The sequence below is a fragment of the Cervus canadensis genome, chromosome 29 (assembly GCF_019320065.1).
Source record: "Cervus canadensis isolate Bull #8, Minnesota chromosome 29, ASM1932006v1, whole genome shotgun sequence".
NCBI classification, from domain to species: Eukaryota; Metazoa; Chordata; class Mammalia; order Artiodactyla; family Cervidae; genus Cervus; species Cervus canadensis.
Window position 1 is genome coordinate 39,554,759 of NC_057414.1, and position 18,163 is coordinate 39,572,921.

Here is an 18,163-nt window from a genome sequence, read left to right on the forward strand (position 1 = left end):
AGCGCTGTTACGGCTATCCTCACTGATGTACATGTCTTTGTATGTGTATGCAGATATATTTACCAAGTTAAAGAATATGCTCAGGGGTTGGTAGGGGAAGTCTATGCATTTAAAATTTTGATATATGTTGCCAAATTTAGAGAAATATAAGTCCCAATTTTAGACATAGGAGATTTCTTATGTTGGTTTTTCCCAGTGGATTAACTGTGATTTAAATTTTTTTTTTTTTTTTTTTTTCGGTATTCAGGGTCAGTTTTACATATTTGCCAACTATATATGTTTAAATGCTTATATTCATGGCTGACTCCTCAAAATGAAGTTAAAAGTGGTTTTAAGCAAAACCAGTTAGTACTCAGATACCTATCTTTTCTTTCCCACATGAAGTTGCAGGGGAGCATTATCTTTCTTGAGATTATTTAAAAATTCTAGGGGTTCCTCTTTTCTTCCTTTGTGGGTGAGAATATCTGACAGAAGAAACTGAATTGATTAACTTTTAGAAATGCATTTTGAAAATGAAATAAGGTTTTGCTGCCAGGTGAGTGAAAACAGTAATTGGAAATATAGATTTGGGTTTTCCCCTCTTCCTTAAACCCAATGAAATTACGATGCTTTGCCAAATTAAAAAAAAAAAAAAGTTCAAATTCCTATGTGAGGTTGTCAAATTCTCACGCTGTATATTTTCTTTCAGATTCCTTTGTTTCTTCCTCTTCCTCTCAGCCTGTATCTCTATTTTCGACCTCACAAGGCAAGTCTGTCATTTTTTGTGTGCATTAATGAAAGAAAAATGTTGAGAAAGAGGCTGTAACTGGGGAAATGAGGCATGAGTTTTCTGTTGCCCCCAAACTCCCTAAAATAAAAACTAAATACAAGTTAGCAACTCCTAATGACTTTCTCATAAAGCTCAGTAAAATAGAATGAGGCTGGGTGGACCCTTTAACATAGCATAAGCTTTAGGTGTAACTTTGAGTATTTTAAAATTAAAAACTTGCCCACAGAACTTGAAGTAGAAAGAACTGCAGTTCAGAAAACACACTTTCTCCAGAATGCATTCAACCCGTTGATTTGCAGTTATCTAACTTCTTTGGAGAAGTAGTGGATTTGGGAAAGCTATATAAAAGTGTGCTTCCACTGAACTAATATACCATCCTAGCTAGAATACTTTAGTATGGACTTATCTGAGATTAGTCCCAAAAGCTAGGCCAGTTCCAAATTGCCTAGAACACTGAACAAGTCAGTTGAATTTTTGGCAAGCCAGGCTTGTTTTCCTGGAGATTAACTTATGGTGTTTTGGGGGGTTTGTTTTCACTCCGTCAACCAGTGAAGAAGGGAGTCAGAGCTGACAGCTGCGTGGAGGAGAGTCTGCTTCGTGCTGTTTCAGTTGTGCTCTTGTTCTCCACCTCGGGGATAGGTCAACGGAAAATCGTTATTTTAAAAAAGATAATTAAACTCACTAGATAGGTCTAAGAAGCCTTGTTCAAAGAGTTTATTGTCCTAGCTGGAATGAAAGTCAGTATGCTGGTTTGTTAGACTTTCACCTTGTAAGAATAAAAAACCTAATGGGATAAAATAAACGTAGTAAAAGTTTTTTTCAGAGTCTGATCTGCTTCTTGGGAAACATGATATACAGTTTATTGCATTCAATTCAGACTGATAGCATTAGAGTCCCCAACTCTTTTACAGTGTGCCTCACTGTGTGAATTTGAATATCTTCTGGGTCAAATCATGACCTTTGAAATTAACTTGTTTATATTTAAAGATAGATAGTTTGTGAATGTTAGGAAATAAATAGACACAAATTGATCCTCAACATCTAGAACCCATCCAGATTTATATTTTTAAGGGTATTTTTTTCCTCATGAGAAATTTAATAATTTAGGCAAAGAGATATTACATGTATTCTATTCTGGAAGGTGTCAGTTAAAAATATAGTGTAAATAAAACAAATAATTATATTTTCTCAAAGTATTTCAGATCTTTTAAGATACTTTCTTCATAGTCACTTTTTTCGTATAGAAAGGAAATAATTGATAGCCTAAATAGTGTGACAGTACCACCTAATCACAACATGCCTAATACATAGAATGTTGAGAAGATATGTCGTAGTTTTAAAATATTACTTTAATCCATATTAGGAGCAACTACATGCACACTCAAATCAGAGGTAAATAAAAGGGATTTTTCTAGTTAAAACACAAGTTCAAGTAGGTTTCAGTTTCACAGTGACTATGAGAGCTTGTTTAAAAAAATAGATTTGTCATTCTTCCTTTTATAGTTATTTTGACCAGTGCAGATTCAGGGTATGTTATTGTTAAAGGGTATTGTATTGTAAAAAAGCAGTTTAAAATGTCATATCCCTGAAGGTGTTCCAATCTAGCCTCTATTACTAGCATTTTCTCCTGCAAAAAAGACATAATGGAAAAGCAGCCCCATTGGTGCTCTACTTCATTGGCAGGTCTAGAGATCAGCTGATTTTTTGAGGGCGCTCTTTGGCAAGTGATTAGGTGTGTTCTAGGGTGGCCAAGACTGGTAGCTTCTAGTCTGCCTTAATAAAAGCAAGGGAAAGGAAGTTGTTGGTGTACTTAGTTAACTGGATTAAACCCCCTGGAGAGAATAGCTAGAACCAGTTCCACCCAGCTGCATGCAGGCCTTTCAGAGTGACTGTCGCCAGCAGGTACCTTTGAGTCCATAACTGGCACTAACCCAGTTAATCTGTCTCTGGCTTCCATATCCCTCAGCCATTTAGCCTTGGAGAATTGTGCCTTGCTTATATATATCCAAGCCATATTAGGGCTTCCCTGGTGGCTCAGCTGGTAAAGAATCCGCTTGCAATGCCGGAGACCTGGGTTCGATCCCTGGGTTGGGAAGATCCCCTGGAGAAGGAAATGACCACCCACTCCAGTATTCTTGCCTGGAGAATTCCATGGACAGAGGAGCCTAGCAGGCTACAGTCCCTGGGGTCACAAAGAGTTGGACACAACTGAGCGGCTTTCACTTTCACTCTTTCTTTTCAAGCCCTATTAAGCAATATGTAGCAGTAATTAAAAATGACATTTTCATACTTAAGAATGACATTTTTAATATTGAAATATATATTTATCATTATTGGACTTCAAGGAGAGGCATGTACTAAAACTTGCCTTTTTCTGTTTTTTGATCATGCTGCTAAACTCATGGGATCTTGATTCCCAGACCAGGGGTTGAACCTGGACCCATAGCAGTGAAAGTGCTGAGTTCCGTCCACTGGACCACCAGGGAATTCCCAAAGTTGTCGTTAACTTGGACTGAGAAGAAAGGGCAATTAAATCTTTCAAAAGGAAATTATGTAGTCTTTATTAAGTTGTACTACTTTGAAGTATACAACTACTTAAGCTAACAAGTTAAGCTCTTTGAAAACTAATAGATTTGTGTTGAGAATGTCGAGAATAATCACTTCTTTCTAAATAAGTTGTATTCCTGAGGAGGTCCTTTCCAATCTTTTGCTTATTGATTCCTTTTTTAATTCATCAAGCAGAGTTAAATTTCAACTTAATCCTGGAGCATTTCAAAATAGGGGAGTAAATTTTAATGTTTTCCTATACTGTTAAATAAGGATATTAACAGAGGTATAGATGTAGTTTATGTGGTCATTTGGGGTGGGTTGTTTTTTGTTTGTTTGTTTTGAGCTTTTACTGTGGTTAGTACTTTTTTGTCTCATTTAATCCTCACAACCAATTTTATGGAGGAAAGGTAGTGCTTCTTTTACTAATTGAGGAAATTGGGGTCTTAAATGGTGAAGTAACTTGCTCAAGGTCACACAGTGAGTAAATGACACACCTAGGACTCTGAAGTCCATGTATATAACCATTACCTCCAGTAAAGATGATGTATTAGTGGTATTTTAAGGTTTACAGGTTTTTTAGGATGTCATGTTAACATCATGAGAACACAAGAGGCAGAAATGACCATTTTAACCATATTATTGCTGTCAGTGATGTAATTTAGTATCACCTGGGGGATGTACACCCTCCATCAGACACAAAATCAAATTTGGTTTCTCCTTTTGAAATCTTTGATAAAAGTGGAGGCTGAAAAATACTACAATTTTCTGTAGAAAACATTGGAAGAAAAGTGGGTGAAAATAAGATTATAAGGAGGATCTATCCACCACCCAGAATTGGAAGCACATTTGCAGTAGTGAATATTTGCCTATAATTGGTGTAATGCAGTAGGCATCTGGAATAGGAAGTTAAACACTGAACTTTGGGGCAAGCATTGAGGGAAAAAAAATTGCCAGTTACAGCCTTTTTTTTTTTTTTTCCAACAAAAGCAAAACATTTTTCTTTGTACAAAATAGACTTTTTGTTTAGGATCTAGCTTGGCTGCAAAGTGTCTGCTGGCTAACTTCCTATTTTGAAGCTTTGGCTGAAAATTGCTGATACTGTTTTGCACGATAATTTGTCTTTCCCTCTTGTTTTGCGAATGTGAGAAAATTCAAGTGTAGGAAAACCTATACCTGAATATTTCAAGCCTCCTGTGTATGAATAAGCATAGTATGTATGTGAAAACGTAACTCAGTGGCTTACTACAGGCTGGCACCCTTTGTTCACTCATGTGTATGCTTTTTCTATGTTACCAACTAAAAGTAATGACTTTCCTGAGGCTGGATAGTAACCAAATGGTATCTGTAGCATAATCTCAAGTTATTCACTCTTCTAAGGAAGAAGTGGAGTATACAACATTCATTATTGCTTATCTGTTTCTAGATCATATTGTGTTTTCATTATTAAGTTACAAAACACTTGAATAAAAAAGTACTAAACCCTTTTCTAAAAGACAGTTTGGAGAATAAGAGAAGATATTTTGAAGGATAGAGTAAACGGTATATGAAGAGGCTTTTTCAATTCAAAGTATTCACTTGACATATACACAGTATTCAGTTAAAAGTTGTTTCTTCATCCTGTGATTGGGCTTCCCTGATGGCTCAGCAGTAAAGAATACAACTGCAGTGCAGGAGACTCTGGTTTGATCCCTGGGTCTGGAAGATCCCCTGGAGGAGAAAATGGCAGCCCATTCCAGCATTCTTGCCTGGAGAATCCCATGGACAGAAGAGCCTGGCGGGCAAGAGTCCATGGGATTGCAAGAGTCAGACATGACTTAGCGCCTTAACCACATCTTGTTCTGTGAGACATAACACTCTATATATAGAAGAGGGAAAACTTTTTCAATTTCCACGCAAGATTCTCTAGTCAAATGGAGCTTTTGCCTTATTCCAATCAAAATTTTGAGTTAATATATTAACTCAATTTAATCCTCATAGCAGTTCTTAAGTTAGGTGCTTTAGTATCCCAATTTTCAGATGGTATTAAGCAACTTGACAAGGCCACACACCATTAGTACGTGTGATGAAAGGATTTTGCAACTTTTAATAGGAATTTGGGGTTTGGGCGTGGTCTGGAAATTTAGAGTATGGCCGCCAACTTAATTTCCTAATCTTATTTAAGATAATATACATAAATGGAGACTTCTGAGTAATGACTGTTAAGTGTCATGCTGACTAATTGAAAGCATCTTTGCCAGTGGAGCTTAGTTTCTAAAGACCTATTAGATTCTGGTCTTTGTTTTATTTAATGTTTTCTTACCATTGTAAGCACTTTACTTCCAGACCGGTTTTTTCCATGTCTTGATACAAATCAGCTCTGTTCAAGTTTGTTAGAATTTCAACTAGCCAAATGAACTTCTTTCCATTTGCTGAAATTCTAAGTAAGATAATTATTAAAATTATAGCAAAAAGGCTAACTTACTTTGCTACATGTGGGGAAGCTTGATTGACTGTCATGAGAGCTAATATGTAGAGCTAATAGCTAATAGATGCTATTAGCTGAGGAATTACTCTCCTAATTACTGAGGAAAGAATGCAGCATCATACTCTGTTTAGCCCCTAAGCCTGTCCCCCCAGAAAACACTGTCTGCTCCAAGTATTGTCACAAAATTATCATTAGGGAACATGATAAAGCTATTTTTGTGTATATAATAGTTATGTCATATTAAAGAATCTTCAGTAAAATGAAGTCTGTCAAGAAGTTAACGGCATTCAGTACAGAACTTAGTATTCTGAGAATAAGATTTCTAACCTAATCTAGTTTTTACCTCAGATTATTATGTACCTAATTCTAACTTCTGGAGTATTAAGAGTTCAAGGAAGTTAGAAAAGAAACAAGGCTTAGAAAACTGAGAATTTTGTGTCCTGACAAAGCATAGAATATTTCTACCATCCTTTTTGTGTGTATGTGTGGCCGCACTACATGGCTTGTGAGATCTTAGTTTGTCAACCGGGTCTTACTGGCAGAGAAAGCATCGAGTCTGAACCACTGGACCACCAAGAAGCTCCCTACCATACTTTTTTTGTTTCTAATACTGTGTGCATTCTTTCATTAGCATCCAGTATCAGTTGCTTTCTTTTTCATTTCATCAAATCCATCATCATCATCATCATTTTATCTGTTGACTCTGCTTCTTTTCTATCTCCCACTCTGTATTGTAAGCTCCACAAAAGCAAGAATTTTTTCTGTGTTCACTGGCTTTTAATCTAGATTCTAAAACAGTGTCAGGCACATGATAGTGGCACTCAGTAATTAACAATGAATTATTACTAATTCATTCTGTCCACTTGTGTCTGTAAAATGACAAGTCTAAATCATCTGAAATCTCAATCTCCATAAAACATATAAGCTGAGCATTCCCTGTGAGAGGTGGAGTCAGTTTTGTTCAAGATTCCATTCGTTTGAAGGGAGGGGGTCCCAGTTTTACCTTATTCCAGATTTAGTTCATTAAATGTCTCCTGGTAGAAACATTTATCAGTAAATTTGATAATAATACATAGCTCAGATTGTGGATATTCTGATATTAATGTAGTCCATAGTTCTTTAAATTTCAGGTCTTTAAGCTTTTTAACCTGCAGTGGTGAGCTTCATTTATCCTTAACCAATCTTGCTGTGTATCCATACTGTACAATGATAGATGCAAAGCCATGTTTACTGCATTAGAATTAAATATGAATTATAGCTTACTTCTATCTCATGGGTACAATTTGTACCACCAAACTTCAACAATTTTATTCTCAATTTACAAAGACTTTTCCCCCAGATTATGGTTACACTGTGCTAAAGGTCAGAGATCCTGTTACATCAGATTTCAGTAGTGTTTTAAGATATAGGAACTTTATCTGGCATTTGGAAACACTTTTTTGTAATAGTAGAATTTTGTTTCTTGCAGTAGGATATTTAAGTATTTCTTTTCATCTTTATAAAATGATTTTGAATAAAATAAAGTCATAATTTTGCTTTTGTCTAATTATTATTCAGCTTCTCAAATGAAACATAAGTTGAGTAAAAGTAATCCCAAAAGTTTTTCTCTCTCACATCTTCCCAATGACTCATTCACACTCAAGGAAGGCACTTCTGTCCTGAGGCCTCCTTGGGGCTCACCTGAGCAAGCCGAATCTTTGATTCATTCATGTGGAACTCTTTGTTTAGACCTACTTTGTTCCAGCTGCAAAGATACAGCAGTGTATGAGAACGATGGTGCTTGCACTTGGGACAGTTGTTCTGATCTTTTCTCCAGTAAAAAACTTCCTAGGTTGGAGAGTTGGAAAACAGGGTGGTAAATCAGTGGCTACTGTGATATTAAAAACTGATAAGACCTAATTAATGTATAGCTTTTAGGGAGGTATTTTCTGTTTTAAAAGATTTTCTGGAGTTCACTCTTCTTAATAAAGGAAACCAGTGTACACCGTTCAGTTTTCAGTTGACAAGTTGGTACAAGAGATTTTGGAACAGACCAATGTTTTCAGTATCCTTTAAAATATTCAGGCCCTCTCTACCTGGGGCCCACCTTCCCTGTGGATAGAATGGAGTACTTCTAGCCTGATTTTTAGGCTGGGGGGTCCGCTGTATCTCTTGGGGAAAAAAAAAAAAAAACTCTCGTCACTTGTTTTCCTTTTCAGATAGTCAGGCTCTTACCAGTGGTTTTATAAAAGGGATGTGTTCTAAATCGTTCCACCTACAGATGAGAGTGTATCAGTACTTCGTAATATGTTTTACATGAATTACATTGTTTCTGCTGAATAGTTCTACTAAATACCAAAGGAACAGGAATAAACACTTCCCCAGATTATCCAATCTTTATTATAACCTTCTTCATGCTTTATCATTAAAGGGAAAATGTAGACTGATAAGTATTTTGTCATGAAAATTTTCTGTCATTTGCAGTTTGTAGCATGACAAGCCTTTTCTGTTTCACTGCTGGCGGTTTTATGCATGTCTTATAACTGTTGATCATTGCTTTGTTACATATTTATGTATGTATATGTATATGTACATGCTGTGTGTGTGTGTGCATATATATATATATATATGTGAATTTAAAAATAAAAAGCATGCTGCTTGGCCTGACTAGCTAATGTGTAATTGTACCTGGTAAACAATTGTTTTTCTTTCAAATTCTGGCTGTAGAGGGATTGAGCTCTCTTTGCTCTGATGAGCCACCTTCAGAAATTACGACTTCCTCCTCTTGTTCATCTTCTGAAATATGTAACACTGACCTTATAATACTACATGGAGTAAAAAGCAAAATGTTAGGCAGCCAGATTCTTTTAGCCCAAGAAGAAAAAGACTGCTTGGCTCTTCTAGATGGGAAAAAGATGGAAAAGCCTCCAGGGACCAGCAAAGACATAGAAGACTCCCCAGTTTCTGCTGCAGGAGAAGTTCACTGCGACCGTCCTTCCATTCCACTCAGCTTCCTGGGTCATCCTGCTTTTCTCTCAAAGGAAGTTGGTCAAATGGAACAACAGATAAATAAAGATCAAGAGTCCAGGAACCCAAATGAGGAACCAAATAGGGATGATATACCTGCCTCGGATGCAGATGACAAGTTCACTTTGCTAACAGCCCAGAAGCCACCCACCCTGCAGCCTAAAGCCGAAGGCGTTTGTCCATATTCCTTGTCTCCTTCTGAAGCTTCAGGAGGTGGTGTTATGGAAAAGGATTCCCCTGAATCACCATTTGAAGTAATAATTGACAAAGCAGCATTTGACAAAGAATTTAAAGACGCATATAAGGAAAGCATAAATGATTTTGGTAGCTGGGCAGTGCATACTAGTAGAGAATCACCTGCAGACATTTCAGAGTCTAATGACAAAGTATTTCCACTGAGAAAGAAAGAAGCAGGGCGTTACCCAGCCTCTGCATTGCTCATCAGGCAGTTTTCACACACAACTGCAGCATTGGAGGAGGTATCTAGATGTGTGAATGATATGCATAACTTTACTAATGAAGTACTGACTTGGGATTTGGTTCCCCAAGTGAAACAGCAGACTGATAAATCTGAGTACAACACAAAAACTACAGGACTTGGCACTAGTGAATATAATTCAGAAATTCCTGTTGTAAATCTGAAAATGAACACTCAGAAAATTCCTGTATGTTCTAGTAATGGAAGCACTACTAACACTAAATCACCAGGTGACTGGGTGGAAACATCTCTCCCGCAAGAAAATGCTGTGCCAGACCATTTTGATTCCACACAGGAAGTCACTATCAAGGATGTGCAAGACAAAGTGCAGAAAAGAGACGACACACTTTCAGAGTTACCTGGATCTCCACTGGAGAAATGTGTCTCTCTCGGTTCTGGAGTGGCCACAGATAAAGTGGTTTTACCCGATGGCCACCTGAAAGGTGGAATAAGCTGGCGGACCTCTGTGTTGGGAGAAATGACAGAGGCTGATAGTTCTGGTGAATCTGATGACACAGTAATAGAGGACCTCACAGCAGATAATTCATTTGAGAGCAACAAAATTCAGGCTGAAAAACCTGTTTCCATCCCAAGTCCTGTTGTAAAAACAGATGGAGAAGTCAAAGAGATCCTCAGTTGTAATAAGAGAGACAGAACATCTGAAAATTTTGAAGGGTCGGTCAGTGACTCTGAGCCACAACAAGTTCAGCCTGGTCCTCTTGAAAGGAGCCCAAGTGAGGCAGTATGTTCACTAGTATCTAATAAGAATGGCACGTCAGAAGTGAAGCAGTCAGGCAGTAAGCATGAAGCTGTTCCTGAAAAGCCTGTTGGAGCTGAGAACCCCAAACTCCCTTCAGAAGCATCTCCTACAGAACTCTCACAAAGTGTGACAACCTCTGCCTATTTGGAGGCATTGCATGAAAAAAATGTGAAAGATATAGATGATTCTTCCCCAGAGGACCTGATGGCGGCCTTTACAGAAACCAGAGAGAAAGGAATAGTAAGTAAAGGTGAAGGAAATACCTTCGAAGCAACATCAGAGCAAACTGAGGACTTTAAAACAATTCTTCCTCTAGATGTTTTGCATGAGAGTAAGTCAGGTGTTTCTGAAATTAAAAACATAAAAAGCAAATACAGTGAACAAAGCAAAGAAACAAATGGGAGTGAGCTTCTGGAAGTTTTCCCTACCCAAGGTACTCCAGTAGCATCTCTCGACTTAGAGCAAGAACAGCTCACAATCAAAGCACTTAAAGAACTGAGTGAAAGGAAGGTTGAGAAGTCAGCTTCTGTACAGGATAAAGGAGAATCTCCTGAAGAAATATTCAAACAGACTTTAACATTTGTTCCAGAATCTTCTTGGGCACAGAAATCATATGATGTCCTGGAACACAAAGATGTCAAGACTGGATCTGATCTTGAGATTTCCAAGAAGCCCACTGTTATCAGAGAAACTACTAGGGTAGAGGTTATTTCCATCCTTAGCGAGACTGAACCAGTAAACAAGCCTGTCCTAACAAGACTTCTGACAGACTTATCAGGTAACCTTTTACATTAGAAATACTGCATGTGGGGAAAAAAAAGAAATACTGCATGTGGTTAATTCTGCTATGATTGATTATTTAGAGGGCCATTTTCTTAGTCTCTGATTTATATCACTAAATTATAGCTAGAATAAAATATACTGTATAATGGGGAAAGGTAGATTTTTTTTTTGTTTGATTTGGTTTTCTTATACAAATGTTTCCCAAAGCAGGAGACTACTTGGTAAAATTAATATTCTCCTAAAGAAAAAAAATGTCATCATCCAGTTTTTTCAAGGTCCTCCTTTCATTATATGTAGGGGAGATTGCTGCTTTTAAGACTATCACTAGGCTCTTGTTTACACAGATTATTATAAAATCTCACTAACAGTAGCACTGCTTAGCCCTTGGGTTTTTTGCTTAGCCCTTGTAAAATCTATTCAGCAATCAAAGAAAGGAATTCCTGCTGGGAAGATAATAAATGAAACTTTTAATTAATTTGATCTTATACCACAGAGATTTTATGCTCTGAAAGTAGGTAACCAGTACTGTAGTACAGTCGTGCCAGTGATACTTTAGGAGAACTCATGCATTGTTCTACTTTGGACCTTGTTGACATTCTTCAGGTCAAAACTCTTTGTACGGTACTAGAAGCCCTTCTGCTTGTCTTCTGTTTATTTGAGTGATTACTTTCGTAGCTGTTGGCCTTCATTTAAATTACTTCAGATGCTCCCTGTTCTGGTGTCTTAGTGTAATGAAAAAAAGATCTATAAAGCCTCCAAAATCGACTCCCAACCTCTGATCTGATATGAGGTTCTGCACTTGGTGTATGATCAGTGTGGCCAGAGTTAGGTGCTATGCAGGGCTCTGTGGTTTTCTAAGCTTTTTAAACAACAGATTCCTCTTTCAAATGAAATCAGACACAGAGTTATAATATTTAAAACAAAAACAAGGTTTTTGTTAAGAGAAACTTTTTAAGTGAGGTTGTACCATTTACTTTTTTTTCCCCCCGTAAAGGTTTTATTATGCACAGAATAAGCAGGGGGCTCCGTCCTTAGCAGCCACTTTGCTCTGGTCACTTCTTCCAGCAAGGGTGCCGCTAACTTGCTTTGCTTAGTTAGGTTCCCTGCTGGCATCTGTGGGCTACCCTGAAGCCTACAGCCGTGGGCTGCTGCAGAGCCATGACGCTGCCCATTATAGCCTGTGGCAGAAAGGCACCATTTACTTCTTATTTTATAAAGGTATTTCCTTACTAAAGACCATAGGCAGGTTATTTAACCTTACTAAATCTTAACCCTTAAAATAGACATAATAATGGTACTTACTTTATAATAGTGTGAAGATTACAAGTGTAAATGCAGGTTATGAAGGGCCTGAGTTCATTCAGTTCAGTCACTCAGTCATGTCCGACTCTTTGCATCCCCATAGACTGCAGCACTCCAGGCTTCCCTGTTCATCACCAACTCCTTGATTCATCAAACTCATGTCTATCAAGTCAGTGATGCCATCCAACCATCTCATCCTCTGTCGTCCCCTTCTCCTCCTGCCTTCATTCTTTCCCAGCATCAGGGTCTTATCTAATGAGTCAGTTCTTCACATGAGGTGGCCAAGTATTGGAGCTTCAGCTTCAGCATCAGTCCTTCCAGTGAATATTCAGGACTGATTTCCTTTAGGACTGACTGGTTTGATCTCCTTGCAGTCCAAGGGACTTTCTAGAGTCTTCTCCAACACCACAGTTGAAAAGCATCAAATTACTCAGTGCTCAGCTTTCTTCAGAGGGCCTAGTATATAGTAAATACTCATTTAGCAGCAGGTACAGGACCTGGCATATAGTAGGTCCTGGATCATCATTTGTTGCTGAATGCAGTGTTAATAATTATCTGTGAAAACACTGAGGCTTTTTTATAAACTCAAAAATGTGAAATGGCAGTTAAGGATAGTTGTTATACTCTAGAAGTTGAAGATAGTTGAACTTGGATTAAACAGACCTGAATCCGTATTATTGCTTTATACCATCTAGAAATGTGACTTTAAACAATTAAGTTACATCACCTTTTGGGGCTTTAGTTTTCTTATCTATAAAGTGAAGATGTTGATGTAGGTGATCATCAATACCATTTCTCTGACCCTGGTAAATACTAGCTTTCTTCATGAGTTGTTGTCAAAATTCTTAAACATAGGTTTTTGAAGTGATGAGGTGTATAGAAATTAGGTAATAATCCGGTGTCTAATCCTGGCAAATTCCTGCTTTAGTGTGACCTTTGACAATTAGTCAAATTGGTTTGGCATCTTGCTTTGTTAATATTGTGGTATTTTGCCCTGCTTCATAGTGTTATAGTAAATAACGTATTGTGTAAATACTAATTATTAGTAAATCTCAACTGAGTTATTTAATCTAGTGTGAGAGGTGAAAAGGACTATGGAAGTTTAAGTTGTTTTGTCACTGAACAAATTCTATGATTAATAGATATTTTTAGATGATAATTAAAGAAAACTAGTATAATTAGACCAAGAAGCTAAAAGTTCTTCCTTTGAAGGTTTCAGAATTGAAAACCTTTTAAAATTGTCTTACATCATGAATAAATCTTTTAAGATGTAAATTATACTAATATATACCAGCATCTAGCTCTAAGCAGTGTATCTGAGCAGTCTTCATTTCTAAAGTAAAACCAATTCTGTAATTATATTCTACCTAAAGTTGTTGGGGAAAATAGGCAAAGGAAGCTATGAAAAAATTAATGGTCTTTTATTTTCCTTTTGCTATTCTGTGGTATATATGGCAGTATATAACAGACCTGGAAATGACCTAGCAATTTTGTTTCTAGGTATGTACTCTAAGGGGAAAAGAAATTTATGTGCGAAAACAACTGTAAAGATATTCTTTGTAGGGCTGTTTACAATAGTGGCAGGTATCTTAGTGCCTCAACAATTAAAGATTGTTGGAGTGTGTGACGTATCTGTGCAGTCAAATGTTATACAGCCACTGGAGTTGTTACAGGTTGATGTGAAGTACAAAAAGAAATACACTTGTATTTCTGTATATTAGAATTAACTTCTATTGTTAATTAATGTTTGCTTTCAAACTAAAGGACCCTTTGATTACCATCTGACCAAATTCCCGCATTTCCCCAGAGGGAAATTATCTTATAGTGTTGTGTTAGTTTCTGCTCCACTACATTTTAAATGTGCATATATGGTATTGTTTTGTGCTTTTAAAACTTTATTAATTTTATCTTTGTTGGGACTTCCCTTGTGGTCCAGTGGTTACAAATCTGTGCTTCCATTGCTAGGACCGTGGGTTTAGTTCCCTGGTGGGGGAACTAAGATCCTTCATTTCATGCAGAGCTCACCCAAAAAATAAATTAATATTATCTTTGTTATGCAACTTGTTTCATTCAACATTAGGTTTTTTAACTCTTTTCATATGGAGGTATATATAATTTTATTTATTTTAATCACTGTGTAATAACCCATTTTATTACTATATTATTTTTCTTTTAACTAATATTTGGGTTATTTTCCATGTTTTACTATTGTAGACATTGCTGAAGTTAACATCCTATACTCATCAGTTTTTATACATATGCAGGTATTTCTCTTGGGTCCTTATGCCACTGCTTATCAATTTCACTCCTGTGTATATGCATTATTTTTCTAGTTACTGTCAGTTTGCTGTCAGAGTTGGAGTTTCTTCTGTTATGCGAAAATGTTCATAGTTTATTAATAAAAACTATATTATTTAACACAGTAGTTTTTATTATATGATGAGTACTTAAAGTAGACAAAACAAGTGAGAAAACAAGGTTTTCAGAATAATACTTATTTTCATGTCATTGAAAGTGAATCTGTATACCTACACACAGTGTGATTCTGAAGTAAATTTTTAAAAACAAGATCACAGTGATTTTTCTTGCAATGTGGCCAAGTAGGCTTTTACTGGACCTTTGTTGGGACTTCTCTGGTGGTCCAGTAGTTAAGAGTCTGCCTTGCTGTGCAGGGAACACTGGTTTGATCTCTGGTCCAGGGAAATCCCACATGTAGCGGAGCAACTAAGCCCATGTGCCACCAGTACTTGAGCGCACGCTCTAGAGCCTGTAAGCCACAACTCTCATGCTATGTGCCCCAACTGCTGAAGCCCACCTGCTCCAGAGAAACCACCACAGTGAGAAGCCTGTGCACCCACGAGGAGTAGTCCCGCTCACCACCAATAGAGAAAGCCTGTGCACAGCAACAAAGACCAAAGGATGTAAATAACTGAAACTGTTTTTTAAAAAAAGGATCTGCACTCCCATCACAGGGGACACGGGTTCATTTCCCTGATCAGAGAACTAAGACCCCACATGCCACAGTGCGCAGGTAACTTTCTTCATGTAAATATATGCTCTGGACAGAATTGTGGGGTTAAAAGGGAGACCTGAAAGCACTGGGAAAATGAGCAAAAGCGGGCAAATTCTAAAAAAGGACTGACACTTTCAAGAAGAGACAACATGAAATCAATTTTCTATTTTTACTGTTTCTTGCCAGAGAAAGACTGAAGTTGGCATCTGACAGGGTGGTTAAAATTTTAGTAGAAGACTTATTACTAGGAATTTGCCGGTGGTCCAGTGGTTAAGAATCGCCTTACAATGCAGGGGACACCAGTTTTTTCGATCTCTGGTCCAGGAAGATCCCAAAAGCTGCTGGGCAACTACACCCGTGCACCGCAACTGCTGAAACCTGTGCTCTCGAGAGCCTGTGCCTCCACCACAGGAGATGCCACAGTGAGAAGCCTGCACGCCACAGCTGGAGAGTGGGCCCCGCTCGCTGCAGCTAGAGAACAGTTGGCCCACACAGCAACAAAGACCCAGCACAGCCAAAAATATAAATAAGTAAAATTATTTTTTTAAAAAAGAGCAAAGTGGAATTCTGTAATATAGTAGCTAAACTTAAAATTCACCAATTGGCCTTAATAGTAAAACAGAGATGATAGAAGAATCAGTGAACTTAATGATAGATGAACAGAAAACTATCCAATCTGAGGAACAGAAAGAAAAAATTTATTACCAAGCTTCAGGGAACTTTGGGACAATATTATAAGACCTAACTTGTATAGTTGGAGTCCCAGAAGAGAGAAAAGTGAGAAGTTGGGGAAGAACATATTTGAAGACAATATGGCAAAAAAAAATCAATTTTTTTGAAAAACACATTTACTGATTAAAGAAACTTGGCAAACACCTGTTAGTATAAGGATGAAGAAAACCATACCTTGGTATATGTGTCAGAGGTTCCCAAGACTACTGTCAGGCTCAGTGATTTGCTGGAAGGACTCAGTAGAATTCAGAAGCTGTTATACTCACCGTACACAGCAAAAGGACACAGAATTGGCAAGGGGGAAAGGCACATGGAATAAAGTCCAAGAGGAACCAGGTACAAGCTTCCTGGTATCCAGTAGAGTCACACAGAGCTGTCCTTAATCCTCCCGTCAATGATCCATGACAGCATGTGCAAAGTGTTGCCAACTAGGGAAGCTCACCGAGGACTGGGTATCCAGGATGGCATGCTGACCCCCGTGACTCACCCCAGCTACTCAGACCCCAGCCATGCAGAGCAGGAACAAGTGTTTGCCGTAAATCATGTTGTTCGGATAGACTTAAGTGGTCACACTGGTGCAGCATGGCACAAGGCCCCAGGCACACAGAAACACCAGCCAGCATATGCCACTGGCTCAGATTTCATCTCTCAGTCCTGAAGACAGACCTTTCTTTGGCATGTGCATGGTTTGAGCATTCCAGAACTGCTGAGTTAATCCTTTCCTGCCCAGTATATCTTAGTCAAATTGCTTGAAATGAAAGATAAGGAGAAAAATGACACAAAGAAATGACAGTTGTAATTAGAGCTTACTTAACTGAAAACCATAAGCTTCCCAGGTGGTGCTAGTAGTAGAAAACCAATGCAGGAGACATGAGACGTGGGTCAATCCCTGGGTCATGAAGATCCCCAGGAGGAGGGCATGGCAACCCATTCCAGTATTCTTGCCTGGAGACTCCCATGGACAGAAGAGCCTGATGAGCTATGTGCATAGGGTCACAAGGAGTCAGACGCAACTGAAGCAACTTAGCATGCATGCACATCAGAAATCACAGATGCCAAAAGAGAGTGAAGTAACACCTTTTAAAGTGCCAAATGGGGGGAAATATCAATCCAGATTTCTCTTTTCAACAAAAATACCCTGCAAAAATTAAAGCAAAATAAAGACATTTTCAGATAAAAGAAAACTAGGAAAATTTGTCACTAGAAGACCTGTACTACAAGAAACACTAAAAGAAGTTCAAATTGAAGGGAACTGATACCAGATAGAAACTGAGATCTTTCAGAAGGAATGAAGAGCATTGGAAATGATAAATAACTGAGTAAATACAAAAGACTTACTCTTTTCCCTCTTCTATAAAATATTTAAGACTGATGAAAAGAGAAATTATACTGTGTGTAGGGATTATAATGTTTATTTGATAGAACAATTTATAACAAGAGTATGTGAACCTAAACTATTGGACGAGATTCTACATTTTTTTATAAAGTGTATGATATTTTAAGTAGATTGAAAAGTCAAAAAAAAAAAAAAAGAAAGAAAAGTCAAGGGTATATGTTGTTCCTCCTAAAATAATAATGCAGAGACATATGGTTTAAATTAAAACTTTAAAATAATCAAAAAGAAGGCAAAAAGGAAGAATGAGGGAACAAAAGAGTAAAACATGGTAATGAAGTGGGAAAACTGATGCAGTCATTATCAGTAAGTTAGTGGACTAAAGACTACAACCAATAGAGTGACAGACTGCATAAAAATGCAAGAACTACTTGTATACTGACTGTAAAAAGATACACATTAAATGTAAAGATACATTAGTTGAAAGTAAATGGATGGGCAAAGGTATACCAAAAAAATATATAAATGTATACCATGCAAAAGTAAGCATAGGAAGACAAACAGTTTTACCAGAAATGAAAAGTGACATGTTATCATGATAAAAGATATCAAGATGTCTTGACAGTTGTAAGTGTGTATGTACCTCATAACAGCTTCAAAATAAATGAAGCAAAAATTGGTGGAATTAAAGGGAGAAATAGCCCATTCTTTAGTCATAATTAGTGGCTTTAATATCTCTTGCTCAGCAGTTGACAAACCAACTATGCATACACACAAAGATCTGAACAGCACAACCAACCACTTTGACCTGCTTGATAACTTACAGAACGCTGTGCCCTACAGCGGCACAAAATACATTCTTTTCCAGATGTACAAGGTATACATTCACCAGTATAGACAATATGCTAGGCCATCAAACAAAGCAGTACATTTAAAAGATTAAGATCATACACAGTATGGTCTCAGACCACAA

At 37.5% G+C, this 18,163-nt stretch overlaps 1 protein-coding gene across 3 annotated transcripts in view; it reads left to right on the forward strand.

The window, feature by feature from the left end:
- The window catches only part of RTN3 (reticulon 3), a 59,594-nt gene that overhangs the window by 18,738 nt on the left and 22,693 nt on the right, over positions 1-18,163 (forward strand). The window contains exons 2-3 of one of the 3 annotated variants that reach the window (XM_043452282.1): positions 689-745; positions 8,490-10,805. The exons of 1 other annotated variant lie outside the window; for it this stretch is intronic. In XM_043452282.1, the coding sequence (XP_043308217.1) occupies positions 689-745; positions 8,490-10,805 (2,373 nt within the window). The remainder of the gene's footprint in view (positions 1-688; positions 746-8,489; positions 10,806-18,163) is intronic. One more of the 3 variants, XM_043452283.1, reaches the window with a different exon arrangement.